Source organism: Pan paniscus, chromosome 2, assembly GCF_029289425.2.
Source record: "Pan paniscus chromosome 2, NHGRI_mPanPan1-v2.0_pri, whole genome shotgun sequence".
Lineage (NCBI taxonomy): Eukaryota > Metazoa > Chordata > Mammalia > Primates > Hominidae > Pan > Pan paniscus.
Window position 1 is genome coordinate 193,531,735 of NC_085926.1, and position 15,080 is coordinate 193,546,814.

The following is a 15,080-nucleotide window of genomic DNA, read 5'->3' on the forward strand; positions in this document are numbered from 1 at the left end:
TTACTTCCATGGGGAAGTATGTGTTGGATGAGAAAAGGATCTGGGGAAGGGGACAGAGGTTCAGAAAGCTCTGCGAGTCCTGGACGCTGGTCTGCCTTCTTGGCTCACCCTGGAAGGTGGACGCTGGCCCCACACATCCCCTCTTAAAGATGCAGGTCGATAGCCAGCAGATCCTGGGGCTTGCTGGCCCCAAGTGAGTTGTCAGGGCTTCAGAGGACGCCAGCCATGGCAACCCCAGCTCCATGGCTGCCACACAGGCCTGGGCTTCCCAGAACTGCCTCCTTCTTGTTCGCTTATGTAGATGAAAAGTGAGGTAACGGCACTCCCCCGCCCCACCCTCCTCCCAGAAGTGCCCAGGGTGTAAACGCAATCACTTGTGTGAAGTCCATTGGAACCCAGGCTCACCAAGTCAGTCTTAACCAACACAGGCCCCAGCACCCGCAGAGCAGACACTGCGATGACAACGGACGACACAGAAGTGCCCGCTATGACTCCAGCACCGGGCCACGCCGCTCTGGAAACTCAAACGCTGAGCGCTGAGACCTCTTCTAGGGCCTCAACCCCAGTCGGCCCCATTCCAGAAGCAGAGACCAGGGGAGCCAAGAGAATTTCCCCTGCAAGAGAGACCAGGAGTTTCACAAAAACATCTCCCAACTTCGTGGTGCTGATCACCACCTCTGTGGAGACATCAGCCGCCAGTGGCAGCCCCGAGGGAGCTGGAATGACCACAGTTCAGACCATCACAGGCAGTGATCCCGAGGAAGCCATCTTTGACACCGTTTGCACCGATGACAGCTCTGAAGAGGCAAAGACACTCACAATGGACATATTGACATTGGCTCACACCTCCACAGAAGCTAAGGGCCTGTCCTCAGAGAGCAGCGCCTCTTCCGACGGCCCCCATCCAGTCATCACCCCCTCATGGGCCTCAGAGAGCGGCGCCTCTTCCGACGGCCCCCATCCAGTCATCACCCTGTCACGGGCCTCAGAGAGCGGCGCCTCTTCCGACGGCCCCCATCCAGTCATCACCCCGTCACGGGCCTCAGAGAGCGGCGCCTCTTCCGATGGCCCCCATCCAGTCATCACCCCCTCATGGTCCCCGGGATCTGATGTCACTCTCCTCGCTGAAGCCCTGGTGACTGTCACAAACATCGAGGTTATTAATTGCAGCATCACAGAAATAGAAACAACGACTTCCAGCATCCCTGGGGCCTCAGACACAGATCTCATCCCCACGGAAGGGGTGAAGGCCTCGTCCACCTCCGATCCACCAGCTCTGCCTGACTCCACTGATGCAAAACCACACATCACTGAGGCCACAGCCTCTGCCGAGACCCTGTCCACAGCCGGCACCACAGAGTCAGCCACACCTGATGCCACGGTTGGGACCCCACTCCCCACCAACAGCACCATAGAAAGAGAAGTGACAGCACCCGGGGCCACGACCCTCAGTGGAGCTCTGGCCACAAGGAATCCCCTGGAAGAAACCTCAGCCCTCTCTGTTGAGACACCAAGTTACGTCAAAGTCTCAGGAGCAGCTCCGGTCTCCATAGAGGCTGGGTCAGCAGTGGGCAAAACAACTTCCTTTGCTGGGAGCTCTGCTTCCTCCTACAGCCCCTCGGAAGCCGCCCTCAAGAACTTCACCCCTTCAGAGACACTGACCACGGACATCGCAACCAAGGGGCCCTTCCCCACCAGCAGGGACCCTCTTCCTTCTGTCCCTCCGACTACAACCAACAGCAGCCGAGGGACGAACAGCACCTTAGCCAAGACCACAACCTCAGCGAAGACCACGATGAAGCCCCCAACAGCCACGCCCACGACTGCCCGGACGAGGCCGACCACAGACGTGAGTGCAGGTAAGTGGCTCCTGCTGGTGATCTTCGGGGATTTGGGATGCGGAGTTTCCAGGACGTCTCCGCACTTGAGGAGTGGAGAGGAAGGAAGGATCTGGAGCCTACTCAGAGCCTGCTCCTGATGTTGCCTCTTCGTGATCTTCTAGTGGTTCTTGGCGAAATCAGGAAAAGGCAGATGGAGGGTTGTGTATGGAAAGGGGTGGGGATGGAAGTCCGGAGAAATGGTTTGCGGTCTCGGCTCTGCCTGTAACAACCTGAGTGACCTTGGGCAAGTCCCTGTCCCTCTCTGGGCCTCAGTTTCTCCACCTGTATTTGGAGAGGGTTGGAATGGGCACTGAAGTCCTGTCCAGCTCTGACCTTCTATGAAATTCACTGTTGAGCAGCTCTGGAAGCTTCTATTCCAGCCATAGCCACACAGAGGAGCAGCAGGCAGGCATCAGGCCCAAGCTGCTGCTCTCTGATGGGCTCGGACCCCATGAAAGTGGGGCCTGCTGGATGCATTTCCTGGGATTATGTGGAAGCTGATCAGGTTGCTGGGGCAAGTGGAGGCAGGATAGAGGTGAAGGGCTGTGGGATGGAGAATCTCAGAAGACTCCATCTGGGGTCCGGGAAAGGACAGAGAAGGTATATTAGGGATCGGGTCCTCCAGATCTAAGGGTGGGGTGGTGGCATGTTTCTTGAGTTGGTTCCTGGAAAGGGAGCTGAAATGGTTTAATCCCTCTTCCATGAAACGCAGGCGGTGGGGACAGCCACCAGACAGGAAAACACACTGTGCATTGATCCTTTTATGACTTTTGTGAAATTGATGGACAGGCAGGCAGGGAGGGGTCCTGGGAGAGGGTCTGGGGCACTCCATCTTGGGGTAACTCTTTTGCTCTCCTCCTTTAATTATAAGATTAAATAATTAAATAATAAATAATTAGAGAAGTGCACAGATACATATGCCCCTGGACGTTCAGATCAGCGTGGTGGATAATAGTAACAACGTTTCAGAAGTAGAGTCTGGTTAAATAAACTACTGCACATCCTTACCAAGGGATGGTGCTTCCTATGGAAAAAGCTTCCTATGGAAAAAGTTTCCTAGGGAAAAAGTTTCCTAGGGAAAAAGGTTCCTGTGGAAAAAGGTTCCTATGGAAAATGCTTTCCTGAAGAGCACATGCTTTGAAGGTGGCCAGACTTGGGTGGAAACTGAAACTCTGCTAGTAACTAGACGTGTAATTCAGGGAACATTCCTTCACTCTTTCAGCTTCAGTTTCCTTATCTTTAAAAGGAAATGATCATAATAGCACTTATGCTGCTGTGAGATTTAAATGAGATAATGTGTCCACAGTACTCAGTACAGTGCCGGACACACAGTAAGCACTCAATGGTAATGATTATTATAATGTATTTTAAAATATGACACTATATTCAAACATACCATTATAATATGGCAAATGGGAATGTGGACACAATATATGAGACAACCTGTTCACAACTGTTTAATCAGGAGGTTCTCCAGCATTAGGAAAGATTTGATCTTCAATAAAAAATCAATGTGTGAAGGTTCCTAGGCATAAAAGAAAGTTCAGAAGGATATGTACGAAGTATTGTTGTCTCTCTGGGGATTGGGATTACAGGATTTTTTTCCTCTTTTCTTTTTGTTAAGTTTGTGTTTCCTAAAGTTTCTGCAATAAACATATGATGCTTGTATAATAAAAATTATAGGTTTTCCTTAATTGCATAGTCAGGGCTTGCCTCCCTGCGCCTCCTACCCCAACTCCCCAACATACAGTAGTTCTAAGGGATTTCACCCCCTGCTCCGGGAGAGAGTGGGCTTAGCCTGGATTCTGGGAGAAGCTCTTGCTTGGTCCCAGACCCAAGTAAAACAGCAGTTTCTGTTGTGTTTGGGGTGTGGCCACTGCCCTGCCCTATACAGAAAATAGGATGTGTTGCGTTATTCCTTTGTTTCTCTGACAAGCTTGCCAACTTATTCCTGTTCCGGGAGAACCGGGGGCTGTCAGCACTGAAAGGGGGCTCAGAAATCCCATCTCATTTTCAGATGGGGGTGCTGAGGCCTGGCCTGGGGAAGGTGCTTGGGGGTGTTGAGGCCTGGCCTGGGGAAGGTGCTTGGAGGGTGTTGAGGCCTGGCCTGGGGAAGGTGCTTGGAGGGTGTTGAGGCCTGGCCTGGCCTGGGGAAGGTGCTTGGGGGCGTTGAGGCCTGGCCTGGACTGGGGAAGGTGCTTGGGGGCGTTGAGGCCTGGCCTGGCCTGGGGAAGGTGCTTGGGGGTGTTGAGGCCTGGCCTGGCCTGGGGAAGGTGCTTGCACAGGGTGACATCATTTCAGGGAGTAGTTGCCTTTGTCCCTGGCCAGTCTCCAGTCTCCAGCTTCATATCCTCCCGCTGGAGGGCAGAGATGATGGGGGTGTCCCTGTGTATGCTTAAGTGCAATGGCATTTTAAGAAAACTATTAGCAATTTTATGAAACTAAATTGCTGCTGTTTTATTAGCAGCCACAGTCAGCAAGGCCCTGGCTGGGTGCTTGCTCCGTGAAGCTGTATACGTGTGACTGCCTCAGCAGCGCTGGCTGCTCCTGCTCTTGAATCTAAAAAGCAGCTGGACAAAATGTTCACGTTTTCGCTCAAAACCAAACAAACAGAAAAACTCAATTAGCTTGTTTGTGTGGGCTGAAGCACCTCTGTTTACCCGCCCCCCGCAGTGACCCCCATAGTGTCCCCGGAATGGACGGACTCACGGGCTGTCACATCGCGCACGTCTTCCCCGGAGAAGGGATGTGAATCTTGGTGGGGTGGGGGGCACTACCTGGCCCAGCACAGGGTGCAGGTGGGTGACCCGGGAGACTCTCCCCGCTCCAGACCTGTCATCATGTTGCCATCTGAGGCGGCACTCACAGGTTTGCGGGGCTGCACATCTTTGGGGGCCTCCACTCAGCCTGGCACAGTGTGTGCCCAGCAAGTAGACGACCGCATCCTCGCCAGCACACATGTGCTAGAAACTTCTGTCAGGAAACGCCGCTCTTCACAGCCAAGTGTGGAAACTACTGGTTGCATTGCAGAGCCGGGCCCTCCCTCCGGCCTGGCTCCGAGCCGTGCCTGGTGTGGTGGAGGGTGGAGGCCACCCTCACCCGGCCCTGTGTGCTGCTCTGATGCCGCTGAGGGGGCCGGGGCCTCGGTGTGCCCTCAGCGCGTCCACTGCAGAGGGGAGCCTGCGCCCACGTTTTGGCCCTGTGGGTAAAGGTGGCCTCCCCCTGAGCTTGTAGGGGTGTGGGACACTTCGCGATGCCGCCTGCCATGATTTTACATGAAAAGCCGGGAAAAGGCACTGAGGAGCCACCTGACCCCACAGAAAGCCATTTCCTGGGGTCGCTTGGCCAGAAGTCATTGACACAGCCCTGCCAGCCGGAAGCTGGGGCAGGGACGGGGTCCTGCCTTCTGGGACAGGCTCTGTGTGTGCGTGACCATGTCCCAGAGGTCTCTGCTCAGCCCTGGGGGCGGGTGGGGGTGGGGTTGGAGGGTGGATGGTGGGGGTGGGGCCAAGTTAGCCCGAGCGGTCTGTGAGGTGAGAAGGGCTGGGGTCTCTCCTCCTCTCCTCCGCACCCCACCCCGCCTTGCTCTGAATCTCTCCCTCTCTCTGTCTCTGTCGGTCTCTTTCCCTCTCTACTCCCCACTATGGTGTCTTTGGAGCCCTGGGTAAGGTGTGTGCTGAGTCCGGTCTGGTTTGGGGTAGATGTTCTTTGATCTGTTACCACTCCTGGAGGGAAAGGCCCTGCCCCCCACGCACCCCCGTTCCTGCAGAGCCAGGCCCCGCCAGCAGTCGGTGGGCAGGATGCCCACCAGTTGCCCCCATCTGGCCCAGGGGGACCTTTCCTCTGCTCTCCAGGGACCACTGCAGGTGGTGTGGCCCCTGAGGGGAGCATAAGGGTGCAGTGCCTGACTCGGGACACAGAAGCCCCGTCCATACAGCCTTTTACACAGCACAGCACCCAGCCCTCGGCAGCCCAGAGCAGGAACCAACAGGGTAGGTGCCCAGGGGCCGCAAAGGTCAGAGTTCCTCGCACAGCTGCCAGGGAGCACAGGGACCGCAGCACAGGTTCTTCTGCTCAGCACCGGGACCCCGCTCGCTGCAGCTAAACAAACAGATACGTCCAAGGGCTCCACGGCCAGGGCCGGGCACCTGGAACAGGGTGGTCCTGGGGCGGCCACATCCACTCCTTCCAGGTGAGTTCCCGGTGACTCTCGGCCTGCAGTCGGCCTTGCTGAATTCTCTTAGGCCACCTGGCTGCCCCCTGCTACGCGTCCAGCTGTTGATCGCCCATTGACCTGTAGAAGACCTGGTCAGCCCCTCTGTCTTCTGTCCCCCACGGAGGCGCCTGCAGGTGCTCCGCGCAGCCCGCCCGGCCCTGCACAGACCCGAGGCGGCACCAGGGGGCGCTGCCGGCCCGAGGACGCGGGCGCGGGGCGGAGGCTGCGGGGCAGGAGCCGCTGTGCGCGTTCAGGCAGCTTGCCCGGGACCCCTGGCACCGACCGCAGCCCCCAGAGGCCCCCGGGGGGTTTCCGCCTGAGCCTAAACTGAAGACAGGGCCTGTTTTCAGTCATCCTGACCCAACAGACTCTGCCCGTTAGTTCCCGCGCTGCCCGGCGCCCTAGTACCCAGAGCTGGTGGGGACTCCAGGCCACCAAAGGCAGGGGCGGGGCGGGCGGTTGAAGGAAGATTGGGACACGGAGAAGAGGGACAAGGCCTGGGGCCCGAGGGGTCAGGACGCTCTGCCAGCCTCACCACCCGCAACACCCAGGCACGGACACACGCACACACTCCACACGTGTGAACACGCATGCATGGCTGCACACACGTGCACAGAGAGGCACAGCCCGCAGGAACACAGATGCACGCACACAGGCACAGGCACGCTCCCTCACTCACTCTCTCTCACACACCCCAGGTGCAGACACCCCCACCCAGAGGATGCAGCTTGGATGGAGAAACAGGCTGGGTCACAAAAGCCCCGGGAGGCAACCCCTGCTCTCGGGCATCTTCTCTGGGGAAAGCTTTCCGGAGCCTGATGGAGGAAGACAGAGGAAAGAGACCTGTGTTCCCTGATGCACTGGCCAGCCGCTTCCTGGGGAGGGGGAGGCAGAAATATACAGTAACTGATTGTTGCCTTTGGTCTGTGAACTGTGCTATGGAACACTGGAACTTACTCCTTCACCTGACTGCATGTTTGTGCCCCATAACCAGCCTCACTTTCTGTCTGCCTCTCACCCACACACCCTGCCTAGCCTCTGGGAACCACCAGCCAACTCTCTGCCTCTGTAAGAGCCACTCTTTCAGTGCCCACAAATGAGTGAGAACATGGTACATTTGTCTTTCTACCCCGGCTTACTTCCCTTAACGTGACAGCCTTCAATTTCATCCATGTTGTTGCAAACGACATGATTTCATTCTTGTTTATGGCTGCGGAGTGTTCCATCGCCTAAGATACCACGTGTTCTGTATCCCTTCATCCATTGATAGGCACCCAGGTTGATTCCATTTGGCTTTTGAAAATGTGTAGTTGGAGAATCCAATGTGCCCCCTCGGGTTTTCAAAATGTGGGCATCTTGAGTGCGGGAAAGGAAGTGCCTGCCGCTCCCCAGGGCACCCGGTGGCATCTGCAGAGGGGAGGCAGCCGCAGCAGGCCTGCTGTGGTGACAGCAAATAGCCAGGCGGCCAGGGAGGCTCCTGCGGTGACAGCCCCGGGTCACAGGGTCAGAAGCAGCCCACCGGGGCCGGGATGTCTTGCGTCAGTTTGGGAACATTTTCAGCCATTACCACTTTAAATACTGATTTTGCCTATTCTTTCTCTTCTTCCCAGAACTCCAGTTACTCACGTGTGGTGTCTTCTCATTGTGTCTGCTGTCTCTTCCCATCTCACTGGGGCAGTAGGGCTGCCATAAGCCACCACCACAGACCAGGGGCTCCACAACCCTGGTGGCTGCAAGTTCAAGATCAACACAGGGACAGGGTTAGTCTAGTGAGGCCTCTCTTCCTGGCTTGTGGAGGGCTGCCTGCTCCCTGTGTGCACAAGGCCTTTTCTCTGTGCACACACACGAGCACACGCGCACGCACACACACACGTGCACACACACGCACACATGCACATACACGCACACAATCTGGTGTCTCTTCCTCTTCTCATAAGGACTCCAGTCCTATCGGATCAGGGCCCCACCCTGCTGGCTGCACTTCACCTTAATTACCTCCCTAATGTCTTCTCTCCAGACAGACTCACCTTGGTGGGTGGGGCTTTGTGAGGGTTTGAATGTCCGTGTTCCCCGAAATTCATCTGTTGAAATCCTCATCCCCAAGGCAATGGTGTTAGGAGATGGGGCCTGTGGTAGGGACGGGGTCCTGAGGTGGACCGCTGATCATGGGATCGGTGTCCTCATAAAAGAGGCCCCAGAGAGCCCCTCCCCCATCCCCCATGTGAGGACGCAGTGACACACCAGGGAAGCCGGTCCTCACCACACACGGAATCTGCCGGTACCTTGATCTGAGACTCCCCAGTCTTCAAAGCTGTGAGAAATGCATTGTTGTTTCTGAGCCCCCAGTCTATGGCATTTTGTTATGGCAGCCAGAACTAAGCCAGGCTTCCGCATGTGCATTCTGGGAGGACGCGGTTCAGTCCCTCACACTTGCTCTCTCTATTTTCCTCCTTATGCTTCTGTCCTTCATTCTGAGAATCTTCTTCTGACCTACTTTCTAGTTATTCATTATTGTTCAGTGATATCTAAACTATTTTTAAACCCACTTACTGAGTTCTGAAACATCGCTTGTATTTCTCCCAGGCAATCATTTTTGCATTGCATTTACAAATAGGCATGGAAATAGCGACTGCAATGAGAAAATAGAGAACGCAATGAGAAAAGTTGGAGTTCTAGAAAGAAAGTGGAGGGAGAATAGGAAGAATACAATCAGCAAAGAAAAAAAAACAAATCTTTCCTTTTTGTGTAATTTTTATTTCTCCACTGAAGTTCTTGACCTTCTCTTTTTCTTCTCATGGACAATGTCTCCAGCGCTCTCTGCAGCCGGCGTCTGAGGGTGCTGCGTCTGCATTCTCGTGTAGACGTTTTCATTCGCTGGGTTTCTCACCGCTTATACTCACATTGCCATCTCTCCATGTGTGCCTGGCTCTTTCTTTCTTTGCCTGACATTCTGTTTGCAGTGTTTTGGTAGGAGAATCTGAGGCCAGAATGATGGCTCCTCCAGAGAGGGTGAGCCCGAGTGCCGGCAGCCTGGATGGGCAGGGTGGTGGCTCTGGTGTCCTGTGGTTTGCGTGGGCTCTCTCTGCACTTACACTCACAAAAAGACAGTATCTCAGGCAGGAATTCTCGCAGGGTGTAGGCTTCTCTTTTGACAGTTTAATGTCACGCATGGGTTCCTTTGTAAACATCAGATCAATAGCGGAGTTCCAAATTAAAACATTAGGATAAGAAGCCCATGTTGACTCATCAGTCCCTGGAATGGCCTAGAAGACGAGGCACTTGGTGTTTGGGGATGCGTCTGTCTCAGGCCGGCCTCCACGTGTCAGGTAGCCTAGGGTGAGAGGAGGAGGGCGGTGGGCAGCCCCACAGCCGAGATCCAGGAGAAAGGAAGAGCCACTCACTTTCTCTTCTTCACAAAGTCCTGGGAACGCAGGGAGGGGAGACGGGGTCTCGCTCTCAAAGGCAGCTTCGTAGCCAAACTGCTCCCTCCAGGCAGGAAGAGGATTCCGGCTCAGAAGAAAGGTGGGCCACCCCTGATGATGGCAGGTGGCCCCAAGTGTTTGGATGCGGTGGGTCCCACTGGTTTGGGCCTAACCTCAAGCGGCTGCTAATGGTTCCATGATACTTTTCCCGCTAACACTTCACAGAGATGTCTGACTGACGTCCACTGCTCAGCTGCACCCCCTGAGCTGGTGAGCATTCAGGCAGAGCACCCACCTCTACTTTTCTCACCCCGAAAATCAGAGACTGGTTCTCAGCTGGTGCAGCCACCGCCCCAGCATGCCGGATGCAGGACTTTCCCTGCGAACACTGGACAGTCCCAGCAAAGCAGACGGTGGGTCGCTCTGTATCTCTGAAGAACAGCTGGGCCTGCGTGTGTCATTCTCAGGCATCTGGCCCAGGCCTTCTCCTCCAGGAAGGTGGCTGCTCAGCTCTGGGCACTGCCAGGGGCCACGGACCCCACATCCTTTCCAGGCTGTTCCACAGCATCTGCCTTCATACTCACAGCCACCGCGGCGTGCGTCCCAGGGATTCTCAGAATAGAATTCTGTGCCTCTCTCGCCTCTGGAAGTGACCGTGCTCTGTAGGAAAATATCACAGCACGCCAGCCTCAAAAGGCCACGACGTGGCTCTAAACTGCTCTAAGTATGTCAGTTACTTAGAACAATCAGAAAGGGGCAGAACAAGCTGGGGTGTGGAGTCAGGGGTCAGGGCACAGACAGCATCTCTTGTCTTGCAGAGAGAATGCTAGCAATTTGCAAGTTACTTGAAAAGGTTTGTGATTTTCCAACGCCCTGAGTAATTCTAGCCAAAATGCATGACTCGCCTCACACTAGATGCTTGCTGTAATTGTGTCTCTGTATTAAACTGACCGTTCTTTGGAGCTTCAGAATGGACCAGGAAGAAAAGGTAAATACCAACCTCGCTACAACCTCAGAGGCATCAACGCCCTCCTGCTACAGACGCATCCGTTCTCGCGTGGCTCCTGCCGGCTGCCCTGGGAGAGGCCACAGAACGCCCTCCACGGAGACAAGGCCTGAGAACCTTCGGGACTCCCGCTGCCACTCACTGTGTTGAACAACCGCCCGGTCCGCACCCCGGGCCCTGCACACACGGCTCTGCAGAGGACGAGGAAGGGCCGTCGGGTGAGACTTCACCGTGAAATATCTTCTGAGACACAACAATCTCCCTGAATTAAAACTACCGACTCTAATTTATAAAAACTGTGTGTTTCAAAAGCTCCAAGTGTTTACATTCTCCGATTCATCATTCCTTCTTCTAATTTATTTTAGGAAATAATGCAAAGTACTCACAAAAATTTATATAGAAAGATGTTCATTGCAGAATTCATTATAATAAAAACCTTTAAATGCTCTGAGTGCCCAGCATCAGCATGGTGATAACATACATACGAAGGAATATTGTGCAGCTGCAGTTAGTTCTTATTACATTTCACAGGCATCTTAAATGCTTTGTGAACACCGGTGCATAGATTTTTTTGTTTGGTACAGATGGCAATGATTAGATGGGTGAAATAATAAAAAAAAATGGACATATAATTTTAAAAATATTGAGTGACAGAAAAATATGAAAAAATGTTAAAGAACTTTTTGGTTATGATATTATCACTAAAAGGCCGTGTTTCCTTGCTCCCTTCTTTGGGGACGGTTCTGGCCTTGCCTGGCCCGTGGGTGGGAATTGTGGTGCTCCAAGTGCCTTCAGCTGCTGCTGGGGTCCCAGGAGCCCAGCCTAGGTGTTCTTCCGTCCTCACCACCCCATGGCCTCCATGGAGCCCCACGGCAGCCTCAGGAAGGAGGGCAGTATCGTCAGAACACAGTCCTCATGGACCCCCCAAGAGACCCTTGGGCAGAATGCCCCATCCCACCCAGGTCCAGCTTCACTCAGCACCTAAACAGGAACACGGCTGCAGGCAGGCTCCACGCACCCCGTCCCCAGGGAAGCCGCAGCCCCCGTCCCACGTATCCTGGGCAGGCATCTGTAACTGAGGGCTGCGTGGTCGGGTGAGCAGCGAGGCACATGCTGGCTGGGCGGGGAGGGGCGGCCCTGAGTGGTCGTCTTGCTCAGTGCTGGAGGGGCTCTGAGCCGAAGGTCTGAGGGTCCTGGAGCTGCCATGGCAGATCCCCACAGTCTGGGCAGCTCAAAACAACAGGGACTCATTCTCTCCCCGCTCAGCAGGGAGGGGTCTGAAATCGAGTCCACGGGCCGTGCTCCCTCCAGAGGCTCCAGGGGAGGACCCTGCCACCTCCACCAGCTTCTGTGGCTCCAGGCGTCCCTGGGCCGCGGCCGCACTGCTGCACCTCTGCCTCGGTCTCCAGGCGGCCTCCTCCTCTGTCTGCGCCTAACCTCCCTCTGCCTCTGTGTAAGGACACTTGCCGTGCATGTAGGGCCAACGGGTTCATCCAGAATGACCTCCTTATCTCAAGATCTTTAACTTAAACACAGCCACAAAGACCTGCCTCCTATTTGAAGAGAGGTTCTCTGCACAGTTGCAGGGTCAGGAGGTGAACACCAGGTGGCCCAGCCTCAGCCACCCCAGTGAGGACGTGTGAGGTTTCAGAACGGCTGTGCTGCCCTGTTAGGAGCTATACACGCAGAAAGGCAACTCCGCCAGCGTCAGGGGTGCGGGATGCATGCAGGATCAGAAGGCGTCGGATTTCCCAGGGAAGCTGGGGAGCAAGGATCCTGCACCAAGGGAGGCAGGAGGCCGGAGACCAGCCCAGGCCCAGTCCAGGAGGAGCCTGGCCAGGAGTCCCACCAAAGCCGCTGGAGCCTCCGTGACCCAGCCCTGGAGGGTCAGCACTGTCCCTCAAACGGATTCTTCACACACAGGTCTCTCTGTCTATGGGGGCTGCAGGGCCAGTGCCTGAGGAGCCCGGACTTCACACACGGGTCTCCCTGGCTGTGGGGGCTGCAGGGCCGGTGCCCGGGGAGCCCGGACTTCACACACGGGTCTCCCTCTCTGTGGGGGCTGCAGGGCCGGTGCCCGAGGAGCCCGGACTTCACACACGGGTCTCCCTGGCTGTGGGGGCTGCAGGGCCGGTGCCCGAGGAGCCCGGACTTCACACACGGGTCTCCCTGTCTGTGGGGGCTGCAGGGCCGGTGCCCGGGGAGCCCGGACTTCACACACGGGTCTCCCTGTCTGTGGGGGCTGCAGGGCCGGTGCCCGGGGAGCCCGGACTTCACACACGGGTCTCCCTGTCTGTGGGGGCTGCAGGGCCGGTGCCCGAGGAGCCCGGACTTCACACACAGGTCTCCCTGTCTATGGGGGCTGCAGGGCCAGTGCCTGAGGAGCCCGGACTTCACACACGGGTCTCTCTGTCTGTGGGGGCTGCAGGGCCGGTGCCTGGGGAGCCCGGACTGCCGGAAACCTTCGGGGTGGGAGGCTGCAGATGGGACTTCCTGGCCTGTGTTTATGTGGAGCCCAGGCTGCGGGCACCACAGCCAGGCACAGGTTAGGGGTAAGTTGTGGGTGATGTAAGGACTAGAAGCGTAAGTAATGGCCTGACCCCCATGTCCTGGCTGTGCTGTGCAGTGGGAAAGACATGGGCTCCGGCGGCTGCTGGGGATGGCCTGGCTTGCACCTGCTGGGTCCCCCCCTGGCCACCAGCCTCACCCAAGGGCAGTTGGTGACTGCCTGCCTCACTCCTGCCAACCCTCAGGGGCCTAGGAGTCCTGCGTGGTGGGTCTAGGAACCATGCTGGAGGACAGGCCTGTGCCAGGGCCACCAGGATATCTATGGCAGGAGCCGGTGCTGGCGAACCCCACACCTTGAGCCCCAGAGCCAGGCTCCTCAGCCCAGGAAAGGGATCAGAGGCGGGAAAACCACACGGCAAAGGCTGTCCCATGAGGTCACGGCTCCGTCACTGCTGCCCACACACGGAAGGCAGCCGCGGCTGGGAGAAGCCATCTTCACAGACATGCCGTCCTTGAGGCTCTCACACATGCACACAGACGCTCCGTCCTCTCCCACACCCGCCCCCCCGCCACCCCGGGCAGGCCAGGAAGTCCCATCTGGGGCCTCCCACCCCGAGGGTTGCCGTCAGTCCGTGTGCCCAGGCATCGGGGCCTGCAGCCTCCACAGACAGCGAGACCTGTGTGCGAAGCAGACTCTGTCCTAGGGACAGTGCTGACCCTCCAAGGCTGGGTCACTGGAGGCTCCTAGGGACAGTGCTGACCCTCCAAGGCTGGGTCACTGGAGGCTCCTAGGGACAGTGCTGACCCTCCAAGGCTGGGTCATTGGAGGCTCCCCGGGTCCAGTGGCTTTGGTGGGACTCCTGGCCAGGCTCCTCCTGGGCTGGGCTGGTCTCCGGCCTCCTGCCTCCCTTGGTGGAGCACCCTTGCTCCCCAGCACCTCCCAGGTTCACACAGCTCCTCCCTGGGGCTGCGCACTGACCCAGGGGCAGCAGGTGGGCCATCCTCTCCGTGGACTGAAGACCTTGTCCGAAGGGAAAGCAGGGCCGGCCCAAGGCCTGGCTGGAAGAGTGGGTCTTGGTGGCAAAGGCGGCCCGTGGGGGCAGCCCACGCGAATGCTTCCCCGGCGCCCTGAGCCCCTGACCGCGGCTGAGCCTGCGGTACTCTGGCCCCTCTCATGGAAAGATGACCTGGGTCTACCATGCTCAGTATCACCCAAAAATTCCTACAGAAGTCTCTCGGGACAAGAAAAGGCCTTCTTCCCTCCCTCCTCCTTTCCTCTTCCTTTCTTTCATCAGGGAACAGCTTCCGGCTGCCTGCACTGTTTGGGCGCCGTCATAAGGAGCCGTGACAGCCTTCACAGAGCTCTGGGGCTCACGGGTGTGGCTGACCTGCCACAAATGGGGCGACAGAGGAGAGGGAGGGTCGGGCACCGATGGCTCAGGAGGGAAGAGATCCCTTCTGTATGGGGAGACGGGGGCTTCCTGGAGCGCGCTGGAGCGAGGGGCTCACCAGAGTGAGACATCCAAGGGATCTGGGGGACCGGCCATGGGACACTGTGGTCCCACGTGGCTCCTGGATGTGCTGTGTGTTTGCTGAGCTGGAGGGGACGGGGAGCCCATGTGTGGGAGAGGGAGAGGCTATGCACACCCTGAGTCAGGCTTTACAAAAACCTTCTGGTGGCAGCAGGAGAGGAGCCACGCAGAGGCAGAGCCAGGGAGAGGCGGTGGGGTAGTGAGGGGGATGTCGGGGTGCACGGGTTAGGAGACCCCCGAGCCCTGGGACCTGCATGCTGATGGTCAAGTTTGCAGAGGCGGCTGCTGTGGTGACCACAGGGCAGGGAGAGGCGGTGGGGTAGTGAGGGGATGTCGGGGTGCACAGCACCAGACCCTCCCAGATCTTCCGATTCAGTCCTGGGGGGACCCTACCCCAGATCTTCCAATTCAGTCCTGGAGGGACCCTACCCCAGATCTTCCAATTCAGTCCTGGAGGGACCCTACCCCAGATCTTCCGATTCAGTCCTGGGGGGACCCTACCCCAGATATTCCGAT

The 15,080-nt window shown here is 56.9% G+C and overlaps 1 protein-coding gene across 1 annotated transcript; it reads left to right on the top strand.

Moving 5' to 3' along the window:
- Window positions 1–331: 331 nt before the first annotated feature.
- LOC117979849 (mucin-20-like) lies at window positions 332–2,007 on the top strand. The gene has a single exon (XM_034957944.3). The coding sequence runs from the start codon at window positions 458–460 to the stop codon at window positions 1,976–1,978; it is 1,521 nt and encodes a 506-aa protein (XP_034813835.2). The 5' UTR covers window positions 332–457; the 3' UTR covers window positions 1,979–2,007.
- The last annotated feature ends 13,073 nt before the right edge of the window (window positions 2,008–15,080 follow it).

Bases quoted from the DNA above. Each gene is read 5' to 3' on its own strand.
- LOC117979849 (XM_034957944.3), top strand. From the start codon at position 458: ATGACAACGGACGACACAGAAGTGCCCGCTATGACTCCAGCACCGGGC.